The following is a 21951-nucleotide window of genomic DNA, read 5'->3' on the forward strand; positions in this document are numbered from 1 at the left end:
TTGGCTATTGTTTCCTTTGACAAAGAGATATTTTTGTAATTTATGTTTCCTTTCTTGTCAAGTCAAGTTGGGAGAGCATTGTAGTTAGGCTTATATATAGCTAGAATGAGTAGAGTGAATCTACCTGGTAATAGCCTTGGGCCATTTCTGTGTCTCTGGCTCCATCCATGGATCATTGGTTCAGGTTGGCTAATCCTATGATAGCAGAACAGAAAACAACATTTTTCGGCATGTGTAAGAGAATCAGGCGAATTCAAAAATATTAAATGTAAATATAGGGGCTCTGTTAGGATAGTTCAAGTACATTTTCGAGATCATAAATTGACTTAAATATGACTTTTATATGCAGTGATACAGTTATAAGAGCCATACATATAATCTGACTAATAGACCAGCTATTCATACAATCCCCACCAGTCATGGAGCGGCTGTCTAGCATGGTTGCTGCCATTAGTAAAGGATATTGGAGTTTCCTCCAGCAATCTAAAAATTAAAAACTAAACATTTCATGCTGGTTAGCTTTACTGATATATTCATGACTGATCATCTTTGATGGGTGTGCCTTCTGCGGATAACCTGAGACTATCAAGCAATGCATTCCTTCCACTCAGAATAACATGAAAGAAGTCATTAACCTATTTAGAGAGAGGATCTAACCCCTGGGCAAGCAATTGTGCACTTTGTTGTAATTCCTATATAGCAATTCTGATATGTTCCACTTTCTCTGTTCCATCGACAATGTTAGCAGAAGATAATTTCTCAACTATAGGGTGAACATTTTCAATCGTCGCATCGAACAATTCTAATTCTTTCAAAACTAGATCTCGGTTGTTGGCAAAACATCTCTTGATTTCGTCATTGATCCCTCACTGCAAACTCATGAATGTTGTCGACCACAAAAACTGATCAGGAATATGCAATTCAATCAATGGGCCAGAGTGCCCAGCGAGAGCAAAGGCCACCACACTGCAGAGAAATATAGTTGTTGTCTTCACTCCATACATCGCTCTCAAGAAAACACTACCCTTTGACAATGACTTTACCTTTCCAAACTCAAGGCTTTTGCTCATATGTTGTAATATCACAATGCAATTTTCAATCCTACTATTCCTTTGGGTGTTTGCACCATTTTTCCCCTTCGAATCCATTTTTTCCTTCAACTCTTGGAGAGAACCTTTGACACAGAAGAGCTTGTCATTAGACCAAACGCCATCTAAAAAGTCCAGCAAATGCAAAGCATAATGAACAAGAAGCTGGAAATATTCAAGCTTTGAAATTTCGACATTTAATGCAAGGAAAATGTCTAAAAGCTTTACAGTGTCATCCAGGTATTCGTCCATCCATTACTCATCCCATTCTACTGTAAGGAAATTGGAGATCTGTAATAAGGGACTTGAGGTCCGCGTGTGTAGTAGATAAAACCGCCATGGCTTGCTGCATCCATGATAGATTTATCGTGTTTTTCAGAATCTTTGGCTCGAGTTGCTTTAATCTTCTTGTTAAGGAAATCCCAAAGGCATTCAATATCTCATTAAACTTTGAAGACTGATCAGACAATCGATTAGAAGCAACCATTCTGAAAGGATTTCCAAAGTTTAGGAACAGAGAATGGCCATCATGTGGGTGACTCATTGCTGAAGCAGTTCACAAACCAAATGACGAAAACAGGGGAAACGCTTGATAACAGAAACAAAATAGGAAGACAACCAAGAGCTTGCAAAGAAAGTGTGTGGCATTAATTTTTTAGGTGCAAGACACGGAAGCTCGTCCCACGATATTATCACTCGCAAAGATAGGCAGCACAACCTATGAAGCTCGAAACCTTATTCCACAGTTTTACACTGTTTTCTTATTGGTTCGCCGAGGGTTGTGTCCAAAGGCTCCCTGGCACAGAGGTTGCGTTGGATGTGTTGAGGTGTTATGTCGATACCCTACCAAACACGCACTGACGTATGGGATCTGTTAAGGTATTTCTGAACAAGAAAATCTGATTAATTCTCTCCTACTCAATGAAAGCTTATATACCAGCATCTAAAGACAAGTAAAATGGGTGAAGTAGAATTACAACCCATTTAGAAAACGAGATGAGAAAGAATTCCAAGGATGACAAGATCAACCGATGTTTTTAAAAGATGCAAAAGCCTACAAGCACATTATCCCCGAGTCTCTATACAAAACGTCATTGAGGAATGAAAATGACAATATTCACCAATTTATTTTCAAGAAAAATCCTAACTGCCTCAACACAAGGAAATGCCACAAAATTTGCATCATCCAAAACCAGCAAAGAAAAAGACAGCTGGAGCAGCCAACCTCTGTGAAGGAGGATTTTTTTAAAGCTGTTGCGAAAGGCAACTACAAGCATACTATCCCCGACTCTCTATACGACTTAAATAAACTGACTTAAACTGATTTTTTTCGAGATCATAAACTGGAAAAGCCCTTAAACTTTTCGAGTTCCATACCTAAACCAAGAAAATGAAAAACCCTAAGAAACCCTAAACCAAGAAACATTTCATGCTGGTCAGCTTTACTGATAAATTCATGATTGATCATCTCTGATGGGTGTGCCTTATGCGGATAACCTGAGACTATCAAGCAATGCATTCCTTCAACTCAGAATAACATGAAAGAAGTCATTAACCTATTTAGAGAGAATGATTCCTTTGACAGAGAGATATTTTTGTACTTTCTGTTTCCTTTCTTGTCAAGTCAAGTTGGGAGAGCATTGTAGTTAGGCTTATATATAGTTAGAATGAGTAGAGTGAATCTACCTGGTAACAGCCTTGGGCCATTTATGTGTCTCTAGCTCCGTCCATGGATCGTTGGTTTAGGTTGGCTGATCCTATGATAGCATAATAGAAAACAACATTTTTCGGCATGTGTAAGAGAATCAGGGGATTTCAAAAACATTAAAGGTAAATATAGCGGCTCTGTTAGGATAGTTCAAGTACATTTTCAAGATCATAAACTGACTTAAATATGAATTTTATATGCAGTGATATGGTTACAAGAGCCATACATATAATCTGACTAATAGACCAGATATTCATACAATCCCCACCAGTCATGGAGCAGCTTTCTAGCATGGTTGCTGCCATTAGTAAAGGATATTGGAGTTCCCTCCAGCAATCTAAAAGATAAAAACTAAACATTTCATGTTGGTCAGCTTTACTGATATATTCATGACTGATCATCTCTAATGGGTGTGCCTTCTGCGGATAACCTGAGACTATCAAGCAATGCATTCCTTCCACTCAGAATAACATGAAAGAAGTCATTAACCTGTTTAGAGAGAGGATCTAACCCCTGGGCAAGCAATTGTGCACTTTGTTGTATTTCCTATATAGAAATTCTGATATGTTCCACTTTCTCTGTTCCATCGAAAATGTTAGCAGAAGATAATTTCTAAACTATAGGGTGAACATTTTCAATCACTGCATCCAACAATTCTAGCTCTTTCAAAACTCGATCTCGGCCGTTGGAAAAACATCTCTTGATTTCGTCATTAATCCCTCGCTGCAAACTCATGAATGTTGTGGACCACAAAAATTGATCAGGAATATGCAATTCAATCAATGGGCCAGAGTGCCCAACGAGAGCAGAAGCCACCACACTGCAGAGAAATATAGTTGTTGCCTTCACTCCATACATCGCTCTCAAGAAAACACTACCCTTTGACGATGACTTTACCTTCCCAAACTGAAGGCTTGTCGATACCCTACCAAACACGCACTGACGTATGGGATCTGTTAAGGTATTTCTGAGCAAGAAAATCTGATTAATTCTCTCCGACTAAATGAAAGCTTATATACCTGTGTCCAAAGACAAGTAAAATGGGTGAAGTAGAATTACAGCCCATTCAGAAAACGAGATGAGAAAGAATTCCAGGGATGACAAGATCAACCGATGTTTTTAAAAGATGCAAAAGCCTACAAGCATATTATCCCCGAGTCTCTATACAAAACGTCATCGAGGAACGAAAATGACAATATTCACCAATTTATTTTCAAGAAAAATCCTAACTGCCTCAACACAAGGAAACACCACAAAATTTACATCATCCAAAATCAGCAAAGAAAAAAACAGTTGGAGCAGTCAACCTCTGTGAAGGAGGATTTTTTTAAAGGTGTTGCGAAAGGCAACTACAAGCATACTATCCCCGACTCTCTATACGACTTAAATAAACTGACTTAAACTGATTTTTTTCGAGATCATAAACTGGAAAAGCCCTCAAACTTTTTGAGTTCCATACCTAAACCAAGAAAATGAAAAACCCTAAGAAACCCTAAACCAAGAAAATGAAAAACCCTAAGAAACCCAAAACCAAGAAACATTTCATGCTAGTTAGCTTTACTAATATATTCATGATTGATCATCTCTGATGGGTGTGCCTTCTGCGGATAACCTGAGACTATCAAGCAATGCATTCCTTCCACTCAGAATAACATGAAGTCATTAACCTGTTTAGAGAGAGGATCTAACCCCTGGGCAAGCAATTGTGCACTTTGTTGTAATTCCAATGTAGCAATTCTGATATGTTCCACTTTCTCTGTTCCATCGACAATGTCAGCAGAAGATAATTTCTCAACTATAGGGTGAACATTTTCAATCGCTGCATCGAACAATTCTAACTCGATCTCGGTCGTTGGCAAAACATCTCTTGATTTCGTCATTAATCCCTCGCTGCAAACTCATGAATGTTGTGGACCACAAAAACTGATCAGGAATATGCAATTCAATCAATGGGCCAGAGTGCCCAGCAAGAGCAGAAGCCACCACACTACAGAGAAATATAGTTGTTGTCTTCACTCCATACATCGCTCTCAAGAAAACACTACCCTTTGACAATGACTTTACCTTTCCAAACTCAAGGCTTTTGCTCATATGTTGTAATATCACAATGCAATTTTCAATCCTACTATTCCTTTGGGTGTTTGCACCATTTTTTCCTTCAATTCTTGGAGAGAACCTTTGACACAGAAGAGCTTGTCGTTAGACCAAACGCCATCTGAAAAGTCCAGCAAATGCAAAGCATAATGAACAAGAAGCTGGAAATATTCAAGCTTTGAAATTTCGACATTTAATGCAAGGCAAATGTCTAAAAGCTTTACAGTGTCATCCAGGGATTTGTCCAACCATTTCTCATCCCATTCTGCTGTAGGAAATTGGAGATCTGTAATAAGGGATTTGAGGTCCGCGTGTGTAGCAGATAAAACCGCCATGGCTTGCTGCATCCACGACAGATTTATCGTGTTCTTCAGAATCTTTGGCTTGAGTTGCTTTAATCTTCTTGTTAAGGAAATCTCAAAGGCGTTCAATATCTCATTAAACTTTGCAGACTGATCAGACGATCGATTAGAAGCAACCATTCTGAAAGGATTTCCAAAGTTTAGGAACAGAGAATGGCCATCATGTGGGCGACTCATTGCTGAAGCAGTTCACAAACCAAATGATGAAAACAGGGGAAACGCTTAGTAACAGAAACAAAATAGCAAGACAACCAAGAGCTTGCAAAGAAAGTGTGTGCCGTTAATCTTTTAGGTGCAAGACACGGAAGCTCGTCCCACGATATTATCACCTGCAAAGACAGGTAGCAAAACCTATAAAGCTTGAAACCTTATTCCACAGTTTTACACTTTGTTTTCTTATTGGTCCGCCGAAGGTTTTTTCCAAAGGTTCCCTGGCACAGAGGTTGCGTTGGATGTGTTGAGGTGTTATGTCGATACCCTACCAAACACGCAATGACGTATGGGATATGTTAAGGTATTTCTGAGCAAGAAAATCTGATTAATTCTCTCCGACTCAATGAAAGCTTATATACCTGCGTCCAAAGACAAGTAAAATGGGTGAAGTAGAATTACAACCCATTCAGAAAACGAGATGAGAAAGAATTCCAGGGATGACAAGATCAACCGATGTTTTTAAAAGATGCAAAAGCCTACAAGCATATTATCCCCGAGTCTCTATACAAAACGTCATCGAGGAATGAAAATGACAATATTCACCAATTTATTTTCAAGAAAAATCCTAACTGCCTCAACACAAAGAAACGCCACAAAATTCACATCATCCGAAACCAACAAAGAAAGAAACAGCTGGAGCAGTCAACCTCCGTGAAGGAGGATTTTTTTTTTTAAAGCTATTGCGAAAGGCAACTACAAGCATACTATCCCTGACTCTCTATACGACTTAAATAAACTGACTTCAACTGATTTTTTTCGAGATCATAAACTGGAAAAGCCTTGAAACTTTTCGAGTTCCATACCTAAACCAAGAAAATGAAAAACCCTAAGAAACCCTAAACCAAGAAACATTTCATGCTGGTCAATTTTACTAATATATTCATGACTGATCATCTCTGATGGGTGTGCCTTCTGTGGATAACTTGAAATTTCGACATTTATTGCAAGGCAAATGTCTAAAAGCTTTACAGTGTCATCCAGGTATTCATCCATCCATTTCTCATCGCATTCTGCTGTAGGAAATTGGAGATCTGTAATAAGGGACTTGAGGTCTGCGTGTATAGCAGATAAAACCGCCATGGGTTGCTGCATCCACGACAGATTTATCGTGTTCTTCAAAATCTTTGGCTCGAGTTGCTTTAATCTTCTTGTTAAGGAAATCTCAAAGGCGTTCAATATCTCATTAAACTTTGCAGACTGATCAGACGATCGATTAGAAGCAACCATTCTGAAAGGATTTCCAAAGTTTAGGAACAGAGAATGGCCATCATGTGGGCGACTCATTGCTGAAGCAGTTCACAAACCAAATGACAAAAATAGGGGAAATGCTTGGTAACAGAAACAAAATAGCAAGACAACCAAGAGCTTGCAAAGAAAGTGTGTGCCGTTAATTTTTTAGGTGCAAGACACGGAAGCTCGGCGAACCGCTCCCGCGCTCTGATCTTGCTCACTACCTTTTCAAGATCATAAACTGACTTAAATATGACTTTTATATGCAGTGATACGGTTACAAGAGCCATACATATAATCTGACTAATAGACCAGATATTCATACAATCCCCACCAGTCATGGAGCAGCTTTCTAGCATGGTTGCTGCCATTAGTAAAGGATATTGGAGTTCCCTCCAGCAATCTAAAAAATAAAAACTAAACATTTCATGTTGGTCAGCTTTACTGATATATTCATGACTGATCATCTCTGATGGGTGTGCCTTCTGCGGATAACCTGAGACTATCAAGCAATGCATTCCTTCCACTCAGAATAACATGAAAGAAGTCATTAACCTGTTTAGAGAGAGGATCTAACCCCTGGGCAAGCAATTGTGCACTTTGTTGTATTTCCTATATAGAAATTCTGATATGTTCCACTTTCTCTGTTCCATCGACAATGTTAGCAGAAGATAATTTCTCAACTATAGGGTGAACATTTTCAATCGTTGCATCCAACAATTCTAGCTCTTTCAAAACTCGATCTCGGCCGTTGGCAAAACATCTCTTGATTTCGTCATTAATCCCTCGCTGCAAACTCATGAATGTTGTGGACCACAAAAACTGATCAGGAATATGCAATTCAATCAATGGGCCAGAGTGCCCAACGAGAGCAGAAGCCACCACACTGCAGAGAAATATAGTTGTTGCCTTCACTCCATACATCGCTCTCAAGAAAACACTACCCTTTGATGATGACTTTACCTTCCCAAACTGAAGGATTTTCGATACCCTACCAAACACGCACTGACGTATGGGATATGTTAAGGTATTTCTGAGCAAGAAAATCTGATTAATTCTCTCCGACTAAATGAAAGCTTATATACCTGTGTCCAAAGACAAGTAAAATGGGTGAAGTAGAATTACAGCCCATTCAGAAAACGAGATGAGAAAGAATTCCAGGGATGACAAGATCAACCGATGTTTTTAAAAGATGCAAAAGCCTACAAGCATATTATCCCCGAGTCTCTATACAAAACGTCATCGAGGAATGAAAATGACAATATTCACCAATTTATTTTCAAGAAAAATCCTAACTGCCTCAACACAAGGAAACGCCACAAAATTCACATCATCCAAAATCAGCAAAGAAAAAAACAGCTGGAGCAGTCAACCTCTGTGAAGGAGGATTTTTTTAAAGGTGTTGCGAAAGGCAACTACAAGCATACTATCCCCGACTCTCTATACGACTTAAATAAACTGACTTAAACTGATTTTTTTCGAGATCATAAACTGGAAAAGCCCTCAAACTTTTTGAGTTCCATACCTAAACCAAGAAAATTAAAAACCCTAAGAAACCCTAAACCAAGAAAATGAAAAACCCTAAGAAACCCAAAACCAAGAAACATTTCATGCTGGTTAGCTTTACTAATATATTCATGACTGATCATCTCTGATGGGTGTGCCTTCTGTGGATAACCTGAGACTATCAAGCAATGCATTCCTTCCACTCAGAATAACATGAAGTCATTAACCTGTTTAGAGAGAGGATCTAACCCCTGGGCAAGCAATTGTGCACTTTGTTGCAATTCCAATGTAGCAATTCTGATATGTTCCACTTTCTCTGTTCCATCGACAATGTTAGCAGAAGATAATTTCTCAACTATAGGGTGAACATTTTCAATCGTTGCATCGAACAATTCTAACTCTTTCAAAACTCGATCTCGGTCGTTGGCAAAACATCTCTTGATTTCGTCATTAATCCCTCACTGCAAACTCATGAATGTTGTCGACCACAAAAACTGATCAGGAATATGCAATTCAATCAATGGGCCAGAGTGCCCAGCGAGAGCAAAGGCCACCACACTGCAGAGAAATATAGTTGTTGTCTTCACTCCATATATCGCTCTCAAGAAAACACTACCCTTTGACAACGACTTTACCTTTCCAAACTCAAGGCTTTTGCTCATATGTTGTAATATCACAATGCAATTTTCAATCCTACTATTCCTTTGGGTGTTTGCACCATTTTTTCCTTCAACTCTTGGAGAGAACCTTTGACACAGAAGAGCTTGTCGTTAGACCAAACGCCATCTGAAAATTCCAGCAAATGCAAAGCATAATGAACAAGAAGCTAGAAATATTCAAGCTTTGAATTTTGCCATTTAATGCAAGGCAAATGTCTAAAAGCTTTATAGTGTCATCCAGGGATTTGTCCAACCATTTCTCATCCCATTCTGCTGTAGGAAATTAGAGATCTGTAATAAGGGATTTGAGGTCCGCGTGTGTAGCAGATAAAACCGCCATGGCTTGCTGCATCCACGACAGATTTATCGTGTTCTTCAGAATCTTTGGCTTGAGTTGCTTTAATCTTCTTGTTAAGGAAATCTCAAAGGCATTCAATATCTCATTAAACTTTGAAGACTGATCAGATGATCGATTAGAAGCAACCATTCTGCAAGGATTTCCAAAGTTTAGGAACAGAGAATGGCCATCATGTGGGCGACTCATTGCTGAAGCAATTCACAAACCAAATGATGAAAACAGGGGAAACGCTTAGTAACAGAAACAAAATAGCAAGACAACCAAGAGCTTGCAAAGAAAGTGTGTCGTTAATATTTTAGGTGCAAGACACGGAAGCTCGTCCCACGATATTATCACCTGCAAAGACAGGTAGCAAAACCTATAAAGCTCGAAACCTTATTCCACAGTTTTACACTTTGTTTTCTTATTGGTCCGCCGAGGGTTTTGTCCAAAGGCTCCCTGGCACAGAGGTTGCGTTGGATGTGTTGAGGTGTTATGTCGATACCCTACCAAACACGCAATGACATATGGGATCTGTTAAGATATTTCTGAGCAAGAAAATCTGATTAATTCTCTCCGACTCAATGAAAGCTTATATACCTGTGTCCAAAGACAAGTAAAATGGGTGAAGTAGAATTACAGCCCATTCAGAAAACGAGATGAGAAAGAATTCCAGGGATGACAAGATCAACCGATGTTTTTAAAAGATGCAAAAGCCTACAAGCATATTATCCCCGAGTCTCTATACAAAACGTCATCGAGGAATGAAAATGCCAATATTCACCAATTTATTTTCAAGAAAAATCCTAACTACCTCAACACAAAAAAACGCCACAAAATTCACATCATCTGAAACCAAAAAAGAAAGAAACAGCTGGAGCAGTCAACCTCCGTGAAGGAGGATTTTTTTTTTTTAAAGCTATTGCGAAAGGCAACTACAAGCATACTATCCCTGACTCTCTATACGACTTAAATAAACTGACTTCAACTGATTTTTTTCGAGATCATAAACTGGAAAAGCCTTGAAAATTTTCGAGTTCCATACCTAAACCAAGAAAAAGAAAAACCCTAAGAAACCCTAAACCAAGAAACATTTCATGCTAGTCAGTTTTACTGATATATTCATGATTGATCATCTTTGATGGGTGTGCCTTCTGTGGATAACTTGAAATTTCGACATTTATTGCAAGGAAAATGTCTAAAAGCTTTACAGTGTCATCCAGGCATTCATCCATCCATTTCTCATCCCATTCTTCTGTAGGAAATTGGAGATCTGTAATAAGGGACTTGAGGTCCGCGTGTATAGCAGATAAAACCACCATGGGTTGCTGCATCCACGACAGATTTATCGTGTTCTTCAAAATCTTTGGCTCGAGTTGCTTTAATCTTCTTGTTAAGGAAATCTCAAAGGCGTTCAATATCTCATTAAACTTTGCAGACTGATCAGACGATCGATTAGAAGCAACCATTCTGAAAGGATTTCCAAAGTTTAGGAACAGAGAATGGCCATCATGTGGGCGACTCATTGCTGAAGCAGTTCACAAACCAAATGACGAAAATAGGGGAAATGCTTGGTAACAGAAACAAAATAGCAAGACAACCAAGAGCTTGCAAAGAAAGTGTGTGCCGTTAATTTTTTAGGTGCAAGACACGGAAGCTCAGCGAACCGCTCCCGCGCTCTGATCTTGCTCACTACCTTCAGTGCAATTTCAATCGGTATCAGACGTAGGCATTCATAGTGCTAATCTCGGTCCCAAGAAGCGCAACTGCCGAAGAAGTGTTTCCCAACCTTCAATCGATGACGCGAAGCCGAAACCAGAAGCTAAGCCAAAACTATTAGGGAGTTGCAACTACCTCAGCATAATAGAACGACTCAACATGTTTCAATTGTCTGACATATCATTTAATGGTGTAAAGTAATGACACGTAGGCAGAGAGCAAAGTTTATTTCAGAGGGAACGCCTTACGGCTTAATAACATTATAGTGTACCTATGGTTTTATTTACATTATGTTTTTTTCCGGGGAAAATAGAGTTCGTAATTTCTATTAAAAAAGAGATAATAGAGATTACATGCTGTTGATGCCAAGGCATATGCAGTAGTGTGGCATAAAAACACTTACAATAACCAATACTTCAGGGAAGTATGCAGATAAAGCCCTCGGACAGGGCATCCAGAAACAGGGTATGTAAACCCCAACAGGAGTGTACGCCTACCCAACAAGCTAATAACTAATAATAACAGTAAATAAACGTTGACTCAAAAACCCTCAAAACAGGGCAGCAAGAAGAATGGATCTGTAAACCTCAACAGGAGGATACCACAACCCATCTCATTCTAAAAACAGAAAAATAACAAAGGCTCCTGTAGATAGAGCAGAAAATTCGAATGACCGCCAAGACAAAGAGGAGAGGCACGAAATGGAAAAAGGGCAGCCAGATAGCCACACCCCCCATCCCCTCAACTCTCCTGCTGTGAGGAAGCCAGAGGAAGATACCGCCCATGTCCAAAGAAGCCATAAGACATGGCCGTCCAGTACAAGCCATTGAAGAGACGGCACGAATCGGTGTAGAGACAGATCCACACCACAATCCCTCAACGCTTCCAATAACTGTCCAGGTAAGCCAGCGAAAAACCAAAAATAGAACCCCATAGCTCAGCAAGTGAACCCATCAGGGCCCATCAGGAGCTATGGAGATTCGGATCCGGGGGCAGAGGCGGCTGGGGCAGCCACCTCGCCCCCATAAGGCCAGACAAGCCCCCGCTCCCGCTCCAAGGATCAACACTGGTTAGGAGGAACCCTCAATATAGAGGTTCCGAAGAGAGCCGAAAACCCCGAAGACCAGAAAAGGATGAAAGCTGCTCCGCCGCCGCCCAAAAACGGAGCACTAAAAATCGGAACTCTGTTTTATAATATGCAAATACAGAATCTCAGAGGATGAGCCGAAAGCCGCCGAGATTGGTCTCACTCCGCCGCCGCCCAAATGCAGAGCGCTAGGCAAAACCGTAACCAGAGATGCGCTGTCCGCAGGAAAGAGGGTAGCGGTGACCGAGATTGAAACCTCGTCACAAGATACAGGAGCCGCAGAAACTTCGATACCCCACCAGGTGCAGCGAGCCTATCGGAGCACCAAGCCAGGAATTTCTATTTACATTATGTTATTTCCAATGGTTCCTTTGTTTATTATCTTGATGCAACCCTAATATTTAGTTTTGTTCTTTACATAGTGCTCCAACTTTGATATTTTAACTATTATTTACACAATGTTGCAAGCTTGACATTTAATTTGGTTATTTACATAATGTTGTAACTCTTTATCTTATACACAGTTGGAACTCATATAATTATAACTTGTGATTTGGTTATTGCTACAATTCAAGTTCACTTATAGTTGTAGGTCATAGTCTAGGTTATTACTGCAACTCACATTGTTACAATTTTACAATTAACATTATAGTTCTCTATTTTTTCATATTTAGCTAATTACATTGTTTTTAGATTTAACTTTTTCTTTACTTTATTTTCCAAAAATTGAAATTATTTTCATGATGTGATTCTTTACAACACAATGTGTTTCGAGTCTCTTACAACTTGTAACTTTTTACAAATTTGTTGGCCCCTGCATTTCATGTGAATTCCTGTTACATAATTCAAGATCATCTAAACAATTGAAAAAGTCACCCTTTATTACCAATGCATTTACTTTCCTACAAGTGTGTTTAATTTCCTACTAGTTCACTATTTAGTTCCTCGTAAGAGTGGTTTTGATTGCAAGTGTGGTGTCAGTTTTCACCTTGTGACTTGTGAAGGAATATTAATATCTTGCCTTGTGACATTCATTCAGAATACTATAACTATGATAACACATAATAAATTGTACTAACATATACTATGCATGATAGTTTGTAAGTTCCGTAAGAACCTCAGATTGATAATTAAATGTACAAATCTTCATTTGTCTTCTAAGTATTTAGAAGGTAAATAAAAGGACCATGATTTTTGGCACCATGTTTGTGGAACTATTAATAATATACTCACTATTTAGTTGTGTTTTTTGTTTTTTGCTTGCTTTAGTTAATGTGGACTCATATACAGTTACCAACATCCCATCCAATGAAGTTTCAAATCCAAATGAATGGGAGGTGAGGCACCTACAGACCTTGAGAGAGCATAAAATGCACCAATTTGTTCAACAAGTGACATTAAGGTTGCAGCTATCAGTGAAACAGTTTCTGCTGCATCAAAAACCAGTCAAAAGTAAGCTTCTTATCAGACATGATATGTGAAGCATACTGCAAAAAGAAAACCAAATCAATAGGTTTTGGAAGTACTACTTCTACGCATTATGCCTTCCTCTTGCATTCGGTTAAAAAGTTGGAGAGAATCCTCACCATACCCATGCATACCATAGCCTGCAATCATTGCAATCCATTAGACCACATTAGCTTGAGACATCTTATCAAAGACTTGGCATGCTAACTCTATACTTCCACACTTTGCATACATGTCTATGACAACAGTCTCAACAGAAATGTCAGAATCAAATCCATTTCTAAGTATGTAATTGTGGATCTCTTTACCCTTTTGTAGAGCTGCCAAGTAGGAAAATGTGGGGAGAATGCTCAAGATGGTAGTTGAGTTGGGTTTTACACCTACCAATTGCATCTTATGGAAATGTTTCAGGGCATCATTAGTGTACCCATTCTGAAAACATGCCTTAATCATTGCATTCCAGAAAGCCACATTTCTCTCAGGCATTTGCCCAAATACCCGATATGCAATCTCCATTTTTTCCACAGTTGGAATACAGATTTACTAGATCACTCCCTGCATAAACATCCTACTGGAAGGCGTGCCTTATTAAATAACCATGGGCTTCCTTACCCATTTGCAGAGCTGCTAAGTGGGGGCATACGAGAAGAATGGTTACCACCATGTATATGACAGGTTTCAAACCTCGTTGTTGCGATTATCGAAACAACTCCAAGACCTTGTTGGGTTGTCCATTCTGCTCATAACCTGAAACCATCGATGTATATAATACAGAGTTTCATTCAAAAATTTTGTCAAACACATGGCGGGCATACTCTATGTTCCCACATTCTGAATACATGTCCATCAGAGCACTACCCAAAAAAAACATCCACCTCACAACCCTTTCTAATAATGTAATTATGGATCTCCTTGGTAGTGCCATCAAAAAATTTCAATTTTCAAAATAGTGTTTCCTTGTTGTGATAAAAAAATGTCTTAGATGTAATACCTGTCTGTTGGATTTTTTTAGCTTTTATTCCCAAGAAATTCTATTAAAGATTCAAAATCATTTTTTTCAATTTTCAAAATAGTGTTTCCTTGTTGTGATAAAAAAAATGTCTTAAATGTAATACCTGTCTGTTGGATTTCTCTAGCTTTTATTCCCAAGAAATTCTATTAAAGATTCAAAATCATTTTTTTAATTTCTCTAGCACAACAATAAATGTTTGAGCTTAAAAAAATATTGCACTCAGCACAGAGCTCTTCTTTTTGCAAAAATGATAAATCCATAATCGCAACAAAATCTAGTTCGCATAATTGAGAAGAAGACAATTCTATACCTGTAATGGAAAACTTGTTAAAAGATCAGAAATAAAATAACCAGTTTCTAGATGTGGACAAACGTACAAGTGGAAGAGAATTGCATAAGTAAATAGATCATCCCATGTCATCAAACAATGAGCACAATATGTAAATGTCGTTTGCTTTTGTCAGTTATTTCAGAAAAATAATCCCACACCTTTTTTAATGATTTTAAATGATAAAAGTTCATAGTATTCTTGTGATCATGAAATATTTTTGTCCTGAACTCCATTAACATGATTCTCCAACCTGAGTTGACATTATTTACATGAGCACCCAACTCATGTCACTCCCACAAGTTTAACATTCCCAACTGGTAATGTGGACTCATATACAGTTACAAACATCCCATCCAATGAAGTTTCAAATCCAAATGAATGGGAGGTGAGGCACCTACAGACCTTGAGAGAGCATAAAATGCACCAATGCGTTCAGCAAGTGAAATTAAGGTTGCAGCGATCAGTGAAAAAAATTGTGCTGCATCAAAAACCAATCAAAAGTAAGCTTCTTATCAGACATGATATGTGAAGCATATTGTAAAAAGACAAACAGATCAATAGGTTTTGGAAGTATTACTTCTGCGCATTTACCCACTTGCTTTCTTCACAGACTTTTCTGAGCAAAAGAACTATTGCAACTGAGGTTCAAGAGAGAATGAGAATCTATCCTTGTTTTATATTGAAGACTTTGTCAAGAGAACCCCACATATGAACAACCAAAGCATTTATGATTCTTGACTAGATATAATGATAACATCCACTGCAATGCTTTGCACATCCTTTAGCAAATACTACTCAACATCTCTTAAACTGTCTCATTACAAATTCCCAAACTTCAGAAACTCGAAGTGAACACTATCCCATAATGAAATGTGACACCGAGTCATGTGCTACTAAGACAAAGCTCTAGAATGTGAAAGGAGTTTTTCCAAACTAGTGTGTTAAGATCATTTCAATCCGATTACCAATAATCCCCACAAGAACCGATCCCAACATTAAAATGGTGGAAACGGTTTGCATCCCTGACAATTATTTTTCACCCAACAATCTTGGAGATAAACTTTGTGGCATTATGGAAGTCACCACAAACACGAAGGTTTTTGGTGATCCGAACAGGTGTCCCAGGGAAGGTACTAATAATTCCAAAAGCAACTGCCAACTTTTGGCTGTGGCCACATAGGATGTATTCCCTTTCCTCCTCCTCTACATCATGCATTATAAATCTTGTGCCTGGTATATACCCTGCCTCTTCCATATGTAGACACAAACTCATCAATGTGGCATAAATTTTTTGAGATTGTGTATCTGATCTGTCTCCAGCAAGAAATGCATGAACCTTGTTGTTGAGTTCGATCCAACTGCATCATGGCATCATTTTCAAGCCAATGTCTTTCATCATCATTCTCATCTTTACTGCATCATCCACCTGCCAGCTGTAGCATAGACATTTGACAATAGAACATAATTTCCAGCATCTCTGGGTTCTACTTCAAGGAGTTGCACTGCCACATACTCTCCTAGCTCCAAGTTGTCATGGATTAAACATGCGTTAAGCAAGGTTGCCCATATACCAGCATCAGCTTTTAAATGCATTTTTTTATTCAAATTTTGCGCTTCATATAGTTTCCCGGTGTGGAAAAGAAGGTCAACCATGCATTCGTAGTGTTCCATCTGAGGTGTGATATGGTAAACTTGTTTCATGTATTCAAAGTATTGCAAGCCTTCATCCACTAAGCCTGCATGGCTGCAAGCAAATAGTACTGCAACAAAAGTGACATGGTCTAGCTTCATGCCTTCCTCTTTCATTCGGTTAAAAAGTTGGAGAGCATCCTCACCATACCCATGCATACCATAGCCTGTAATCATTGTAGTCCATGAGACCACATTAGCTTGAGACATCTTATCAAATATTTGGCATGCTAACTCCATACTTCCACACTTTGCATACATGTCTATGAAAACAGTCTCAACAGAAATGTCAGAATCAAATCCATTCTAAGTATGTAATTGTGGATCTCTTTACCCTTTTGTAGAGCTGCCAAGTAGGAAAATGTGGGGAGGACACTCAAGATGGTAGTTGAGTTGGGTTTTACACCTGAAAAATGCATCTTATGGAAATTTTTCAGGGCATCATTAGTGTACCCATTCTCAAAACATGCTTTGATCATTGCATTCCACAAAGCCACATTTCTCTCGGGCATTTGCCCAAATACCCGGTATCTCAATGGAAGGCGTGCCTTATTAAATAACCATGGGCAAGAATGGTTACCACCATGTATAATACAAGTATCAAACCTCGTTGTTGCGATTGCCGAAATAGCTCCAAGACCTCATTGGGTTGTCCATTCTGCTCATAACCTGAAACCATGGATGTATATAATACAGAGTTTCATTCAGACATTCTGTCAAACACATTTCGGGCATACTCTATGTTCCCGCATTTTGAATACATGTCCATCAGAGAACTACCCAAAAAACATCCACCTCATAACCCTTTCTAATAATGTAATTATGGATCTCCTTGGTGGTGCCATCAATAAATTTCAATTTTCAAAATATGGTTTCCTCGTTCTGATAAAAAAAATTAGATGTAATACCTATCTATTGGATTTCTCTAGCTTTTATTCCCAAGGAATTCTATTAAAGATTCGAAATTCATTTTTTTAATATCTCTGGCACAAAAATAAATGTTTTTCTCTCAGGCATTTGCCCAAATACCCGATATGCAATCTCCATTTTTTCCACAGTTGGAATACAGATTTACTAGATCACTCCCTGCATAAACATCCTACTGGAAGGCGTGCCTTATTAAGTAACCATGGGCTTCCTTACCGATTTGCAGAGCTGCTAAGTGGGGGCATACGAGAAGAATGGTTACCACCATGTATATGACAGGTTTCAAACCTCGTTGTTGCGATTATCGGAACAACTCCAAGGCCTCGTTGGGTTGTCCATTCTGCTCATAACTTGAAACCATCGATGTATATAATACAGAGTTCTCTCGAAGAAACACGCCACCGCGGCCCTGGGCAAGATTGAGCTCTGGGTCGACTTTGTCAGCGCCATCGATGGCGAGATCAATGTTGGGGTGATCATCAAGTTCCTAGAGTGGGATGCACAGAAACCTGGCCTTCCCAGCAAGATTTAACAGCAAGACTCTGACCACGACCTTGGCAGAGGCAGCCTCCACCATCTTCTCTCGAAGCAACGCACCACCATGGCCCTAGGCGAGATTGAGCTCTGTGTCGACTTCATCAGCGCCACTGATGGCGAGATCAATGTTGGGGTGATCATCAAGATTCCTAGAGTGGGATGCCCAGAGCCCTGGCCTGCTCAGCAAGATTTAACAAGAAGATTTGAAGCAGCAGGAAAAACGGTGTAGAAAGAACATACGAAACTACCCTAAACTAATTACTCATCCAACGGTCTAGAAATTTTCAATCATCTAACATCTGATCGAATGGTTCAGACAATTACTCACTCTTCCAACGCTCTAGAAATTTTCAATCATCTAACATCTGATAGAATGGTTCAGACAATTACACAGTGGCGATGGGGTTGATTTCACAGGAGAGCGCCTTACCGCGTAATTATTCTGGTTAAGAATAATGTTACATATTTATATAAATAATTAATTAATTCATAAGAAATTAAAATATAAATAAATTTTTAATAATAAAAAATTAAAATATAAAGATATTTTTTATATTTTTTGTATTGTGAAATATATTATAGAATAAGTATTTTCATACTTATTAATATTCATTTGATTATATAATTACATTAGTATATTTTATGTCGAATATTTATATAAAATGATATAAAATTTATAGGAAAGGGATTTTGTTAATAGCTCTTATTTTCAGCTAAACCTATTAAAAATAATCTAATATTGGGCATTAATGTTAGATGATATAAAAATTGGGAATTGCAAATTTACAAGGGATTCGAGATGTTGACGGAGCTCTGAAACATATTGAAAATAAAATTATGGGAAAAAAAATGATTGAATGGATGTGCTATACTGTTTTTCAAAAGAAAAAAGACTGCATATACAGGGCGGGACGCATCTACAGGCATCGTCGATGCCCCTTCTCCGATTCCTAAAAGATAGCTGTGTTCTTTTCTTCCCGTAAAAAAGGTAGCTGTGTTTTTGCGTTGTTGAAAAAAAGTATGGGGAAAATGAAACAGTAGGTACCGGGAAAATTTTATGTGAAACAGATTGAAATTTTGGTAGACAACTCCCATTTTTTCTCTGAAACAAACAAATTGACAAAATAGGTAGTGGGAAAATTTTAAGTGAAACAGATTGAAAGAATGTGTTATAATATATTTTCAAAAGAATAAAAGAATGCATATACAGGACGGGACGCATCTACAGGCATGGTGGATGCCCCTTCTTCCTACGCCTAAATGTAGGCGTGCAATTATAATTACAAAAAAGATTATACCAAAGGCTGGCAAGATTTGGTAGTGGGATCCCACATAGCCGGCAGCAGAAATGCCCGTCCATTAACTCCGCGGGCATTGTAGCTCGCCCCACTTATTTTATCCATCAGAAGCTCCCCAGGGAAGCCCGGGTAAGCCCCCTTTCCATATATTCCGGAGCAGGCGGAGACGGCCTCTAAAGGTGCAGCGGCATCCCCTTGGAAGTAGCCGGTGTCGAATGGATTGGTGGTTGTTCCTGCCAGAACGGTGGCCATGTTGATGATCATGCCATCAATGCCCACGTCTCCGTTTGGTGCCACCAGGGGAGGAGTCTGGGGTCCGTACATGGGCTGATGAAATGGCCACGCACACTGTCCAGGGCACTGAGTCGCAGAATTCCCAACCCACGCGTATGGAATTGGAAGCTTCTCGGCCTCCTTCCCCTGCATCATTGGGCTTCCTGTACTTGATACTACATTGAGATTGAGACTGGCATGGAATCCGCAGGAGCTCAAGCAGAAACCCTCCACAGTGACATCCTCGGAGGTGAGCACCAAGTACACAGCATTGGCATTTCCCGGTGATTTCCGAGGAGGCAGAGCCCCCGACTTGAGGGCAGCTTCAACCAGAGCAGCAATGTCAGTCCTCTTGAGTGACTTGCCGAGGGAGTACTGTTGGTCCACCTTCTGCTTTCCAAGCATCACAACACTGGATGTGGATGTGGATGTGGCGGCCTTGTTAGAGTGGGTGCCTTCATACTTGTGCGTGGTCTTCCACCAAGTGGAGGCTGAGGGCTGATTTTCTTTTCCCTCTGACGTCTTTGCCCCAAGAGATTGTACAAAATCCCCCATAATGGAGCGTTGAACAGGGGTGAACTGCCCATACCAAATCAGATGGAGAGGGATCACCCCACTGGCAGAGAGCAGAGGACCATCATGGTAAGTCAAAACAACAGATGGCTCTTCCACCAAAGCAGCAAGTTTCCTAGACTGTCCAGCAGCAGCGGCGGATGCCCACAATACCGCCATACAAAACACACCCATTTGCAGGATCACAGTCAGTCGAAGCCGCGAACCACAAGCAGCCATTTGAAGGCAAGCTGATAAAATACCCTGCAACCTTCACTATCACTATGGATCGATCAGAAGAGATGCAAAGGAATGGAACTCGCTTATAAAAACAATCAAGAAAGAATGAAGCTACAAAAACTGGTAGTGGGATAGAGCAGGGAAGAAAAGATGGTTGTGAGATTGAAGAGCAGAGTAGAGGGATGAGGCTTAAGTAGGGGGCGTTGTGGAGGACGCGGTTACGCAGAAGGAGGTGGGGACAGCAATGGACAGAGGGGTGCCATGCTGGCCGGCATTACAGAAATAATTAATATTCACCGCGTAGGTAAAGTAGTTCCAAATGCCAAATCCTCACTTAGAAAAAGTGATGTGGTGCGTGCAGGTGAGGGGAGAGGATGGAGATATTCTTAATTTCCTCTTCCTCTTCCCAATTTCCTCTTCCTCATGGATGCGCGTGCGTCTCCACTATCCTTCAGTGGAGACAACTATCCCGCCGCTAACGATGAGGAGTGTCTCTTGTGGAGACGACTATTATTAATTATAATGAACGCATCTTCTCATCATAATGTAAAATAACGGTCACTGTAGAAAAGAACATAGGTATATTATCCATGTCATTATCTTGTATTAAATTAATGTGTATTTATACCGATGGCTTCCAAATCTTCTATTTAAATGAATGAATGTAAATTGATTTTGTTTATCCATTTAAGATCCAATAAAACTAAAAAAATATTGTCACAATAATGGTATACTTTTGTAAATTTTTTATAATTTATAATTTTATGTAACGTTGATGTCTCCTCGATTTATAATTTATAATTTTATGTAATGTTGATATAATTTTTTTATAATTTTATGGACGCGCATGCGTGTTGACTAGCCTTTAATGGAAGAGTGGCTCTTGTGGTGAGATTGAGTGTAAGGGACGCATTTTCTTCAGTGGTCATGGGTTCCCTACAGCTGGAGGCGCTGGCCTAACTTGTCATCATAATATACCATAACTGCCACTAAAGAAAAGAACATAGTATCTTATTACTCAAAACATAAATATATTAAACATAATGGTGTTTGAAATGTATTATCCATGTGCATATTTTTAGGCTTCGATTTTATTCACATTAATTGCTACCAAATAATATGTACATGTTTAGTTTCTTAATTTGATTTAAAGATTAAGTAATATTTTATTTTGTTTGATTTTAATCCTTTTAATTTTAATTTTATAATTTTCCCAAATTTTTAAATTCAAATATAGAAATTATTTAAATATTAAGTAATATTGTAATTTTTTGTTTTCTATTTTCATTTTCAGTTTAAATTTTTCCCAAATTTTTAAAATTCAATATAATTTTAATGACTATTTTTATGAAATTTATCACTATGTGATGATTCCTCTTCATGAGATGAGATTCTTTGGTCCTCCACCTCCTAAAATAATTTATGAAGCTATGTAAGGTTTCAATGGGATTGGGGATTAGTACATAGAGGAATCATTCTCTTATGTTTGAATCTATGGTTTTATGTTTCCTCCTCATGCTTTACCCATAACTATTCCTAATAGACTTATATGTAGGGAAATTGCATACAAAACCATTTCCATAAGTGTAGCAGGAGACCTACACCTTGCTTCCAAATATATT

General features: G+C 38.9%; 1 protein-coding gene and 5 pseudogenes across 2 annotated transcripts; all 6 read right to left on the reverse strand.

The window, feature by feature from the left end:
• Positions 1-432: 432 nt before the first annotated feature.
• On the reverse strand, positions 433-1632 carry LOC149227513 (protein BPS1, chloroplastic-like; annotated as a pseudogene).
• Positions 1633-4356: 2724 nt separating this feature from the next.
• LOC149227514 (protein BPS1, chloroplastic-like) lies at positions 4357-5448 on the reverse strand (annotated as a pseudogene).
• Positions 5449-7133: 1685 nt separating this feature from the next.
• LOC149227515 (protein BPS1, chloroplastic-like) lies at positions 7134-9404 on the reverse strand (annotated as a pseudogene).
• Positions 9405-10297: 893 nt separating this feature from the next.
• Positions 10298-10723, reverse strand: LOC149227516 (protein BPS1, chloroplastic-like). Its single transcript, XM_089380528.1, has one exon. The coding sequence runs from the start codon at positions 10721-10723 to the stop codon at positions 10298-10300; it is 426 nt and encodes a 141-aa protein (XP_089236654.1).
• A 4125-nt stretch (positions 10724-14848) lies between these two features.
• Positions 14849-18317, reverse strand: LOC149227517 (pentatricopeptide repeat-containing protein At2g03880, mitochondrial pseudogene; annotated as a pseudogene). Its single transcript, XR_016247145.1, has 2 exons — positions 15391-18317; positions 14849-15291 (listed from the first exon to the last, which is right to left on the reverse strand). The product of XR_016247145.1 is annotated as a pentatricopeptide repeat-containing protein At2g03880, mitochondrial pseudogene (transcript).
• An 805-nt stretch (positions 18318-19122) lies between these two features.
• On the reverse strand, positions 19123-20491 carry LOC149227518 (protein EXORDIUM-like 2 pseudogene; annotated as a pseudogene).
• Between the last annotated feature and the right edge of the window lie 1460 nt (positions 20492-21951).

This window comes from Pinus tabuliformis, chromosome J, assembly GCF_031772625.1.
Source record: "Pinus tabuliformis cultivar Carrire ecotype Pingquan chromosome J, CPIR1, whole genome shotgun sequence".
In the NCBI taxonomy this organism is placed as follows: Eukaryota; Viridiplantae; Streptophyta; class Pinopsida; order Pinales; family Pinaceae; genus Pinus; species Pinus tabuliformis.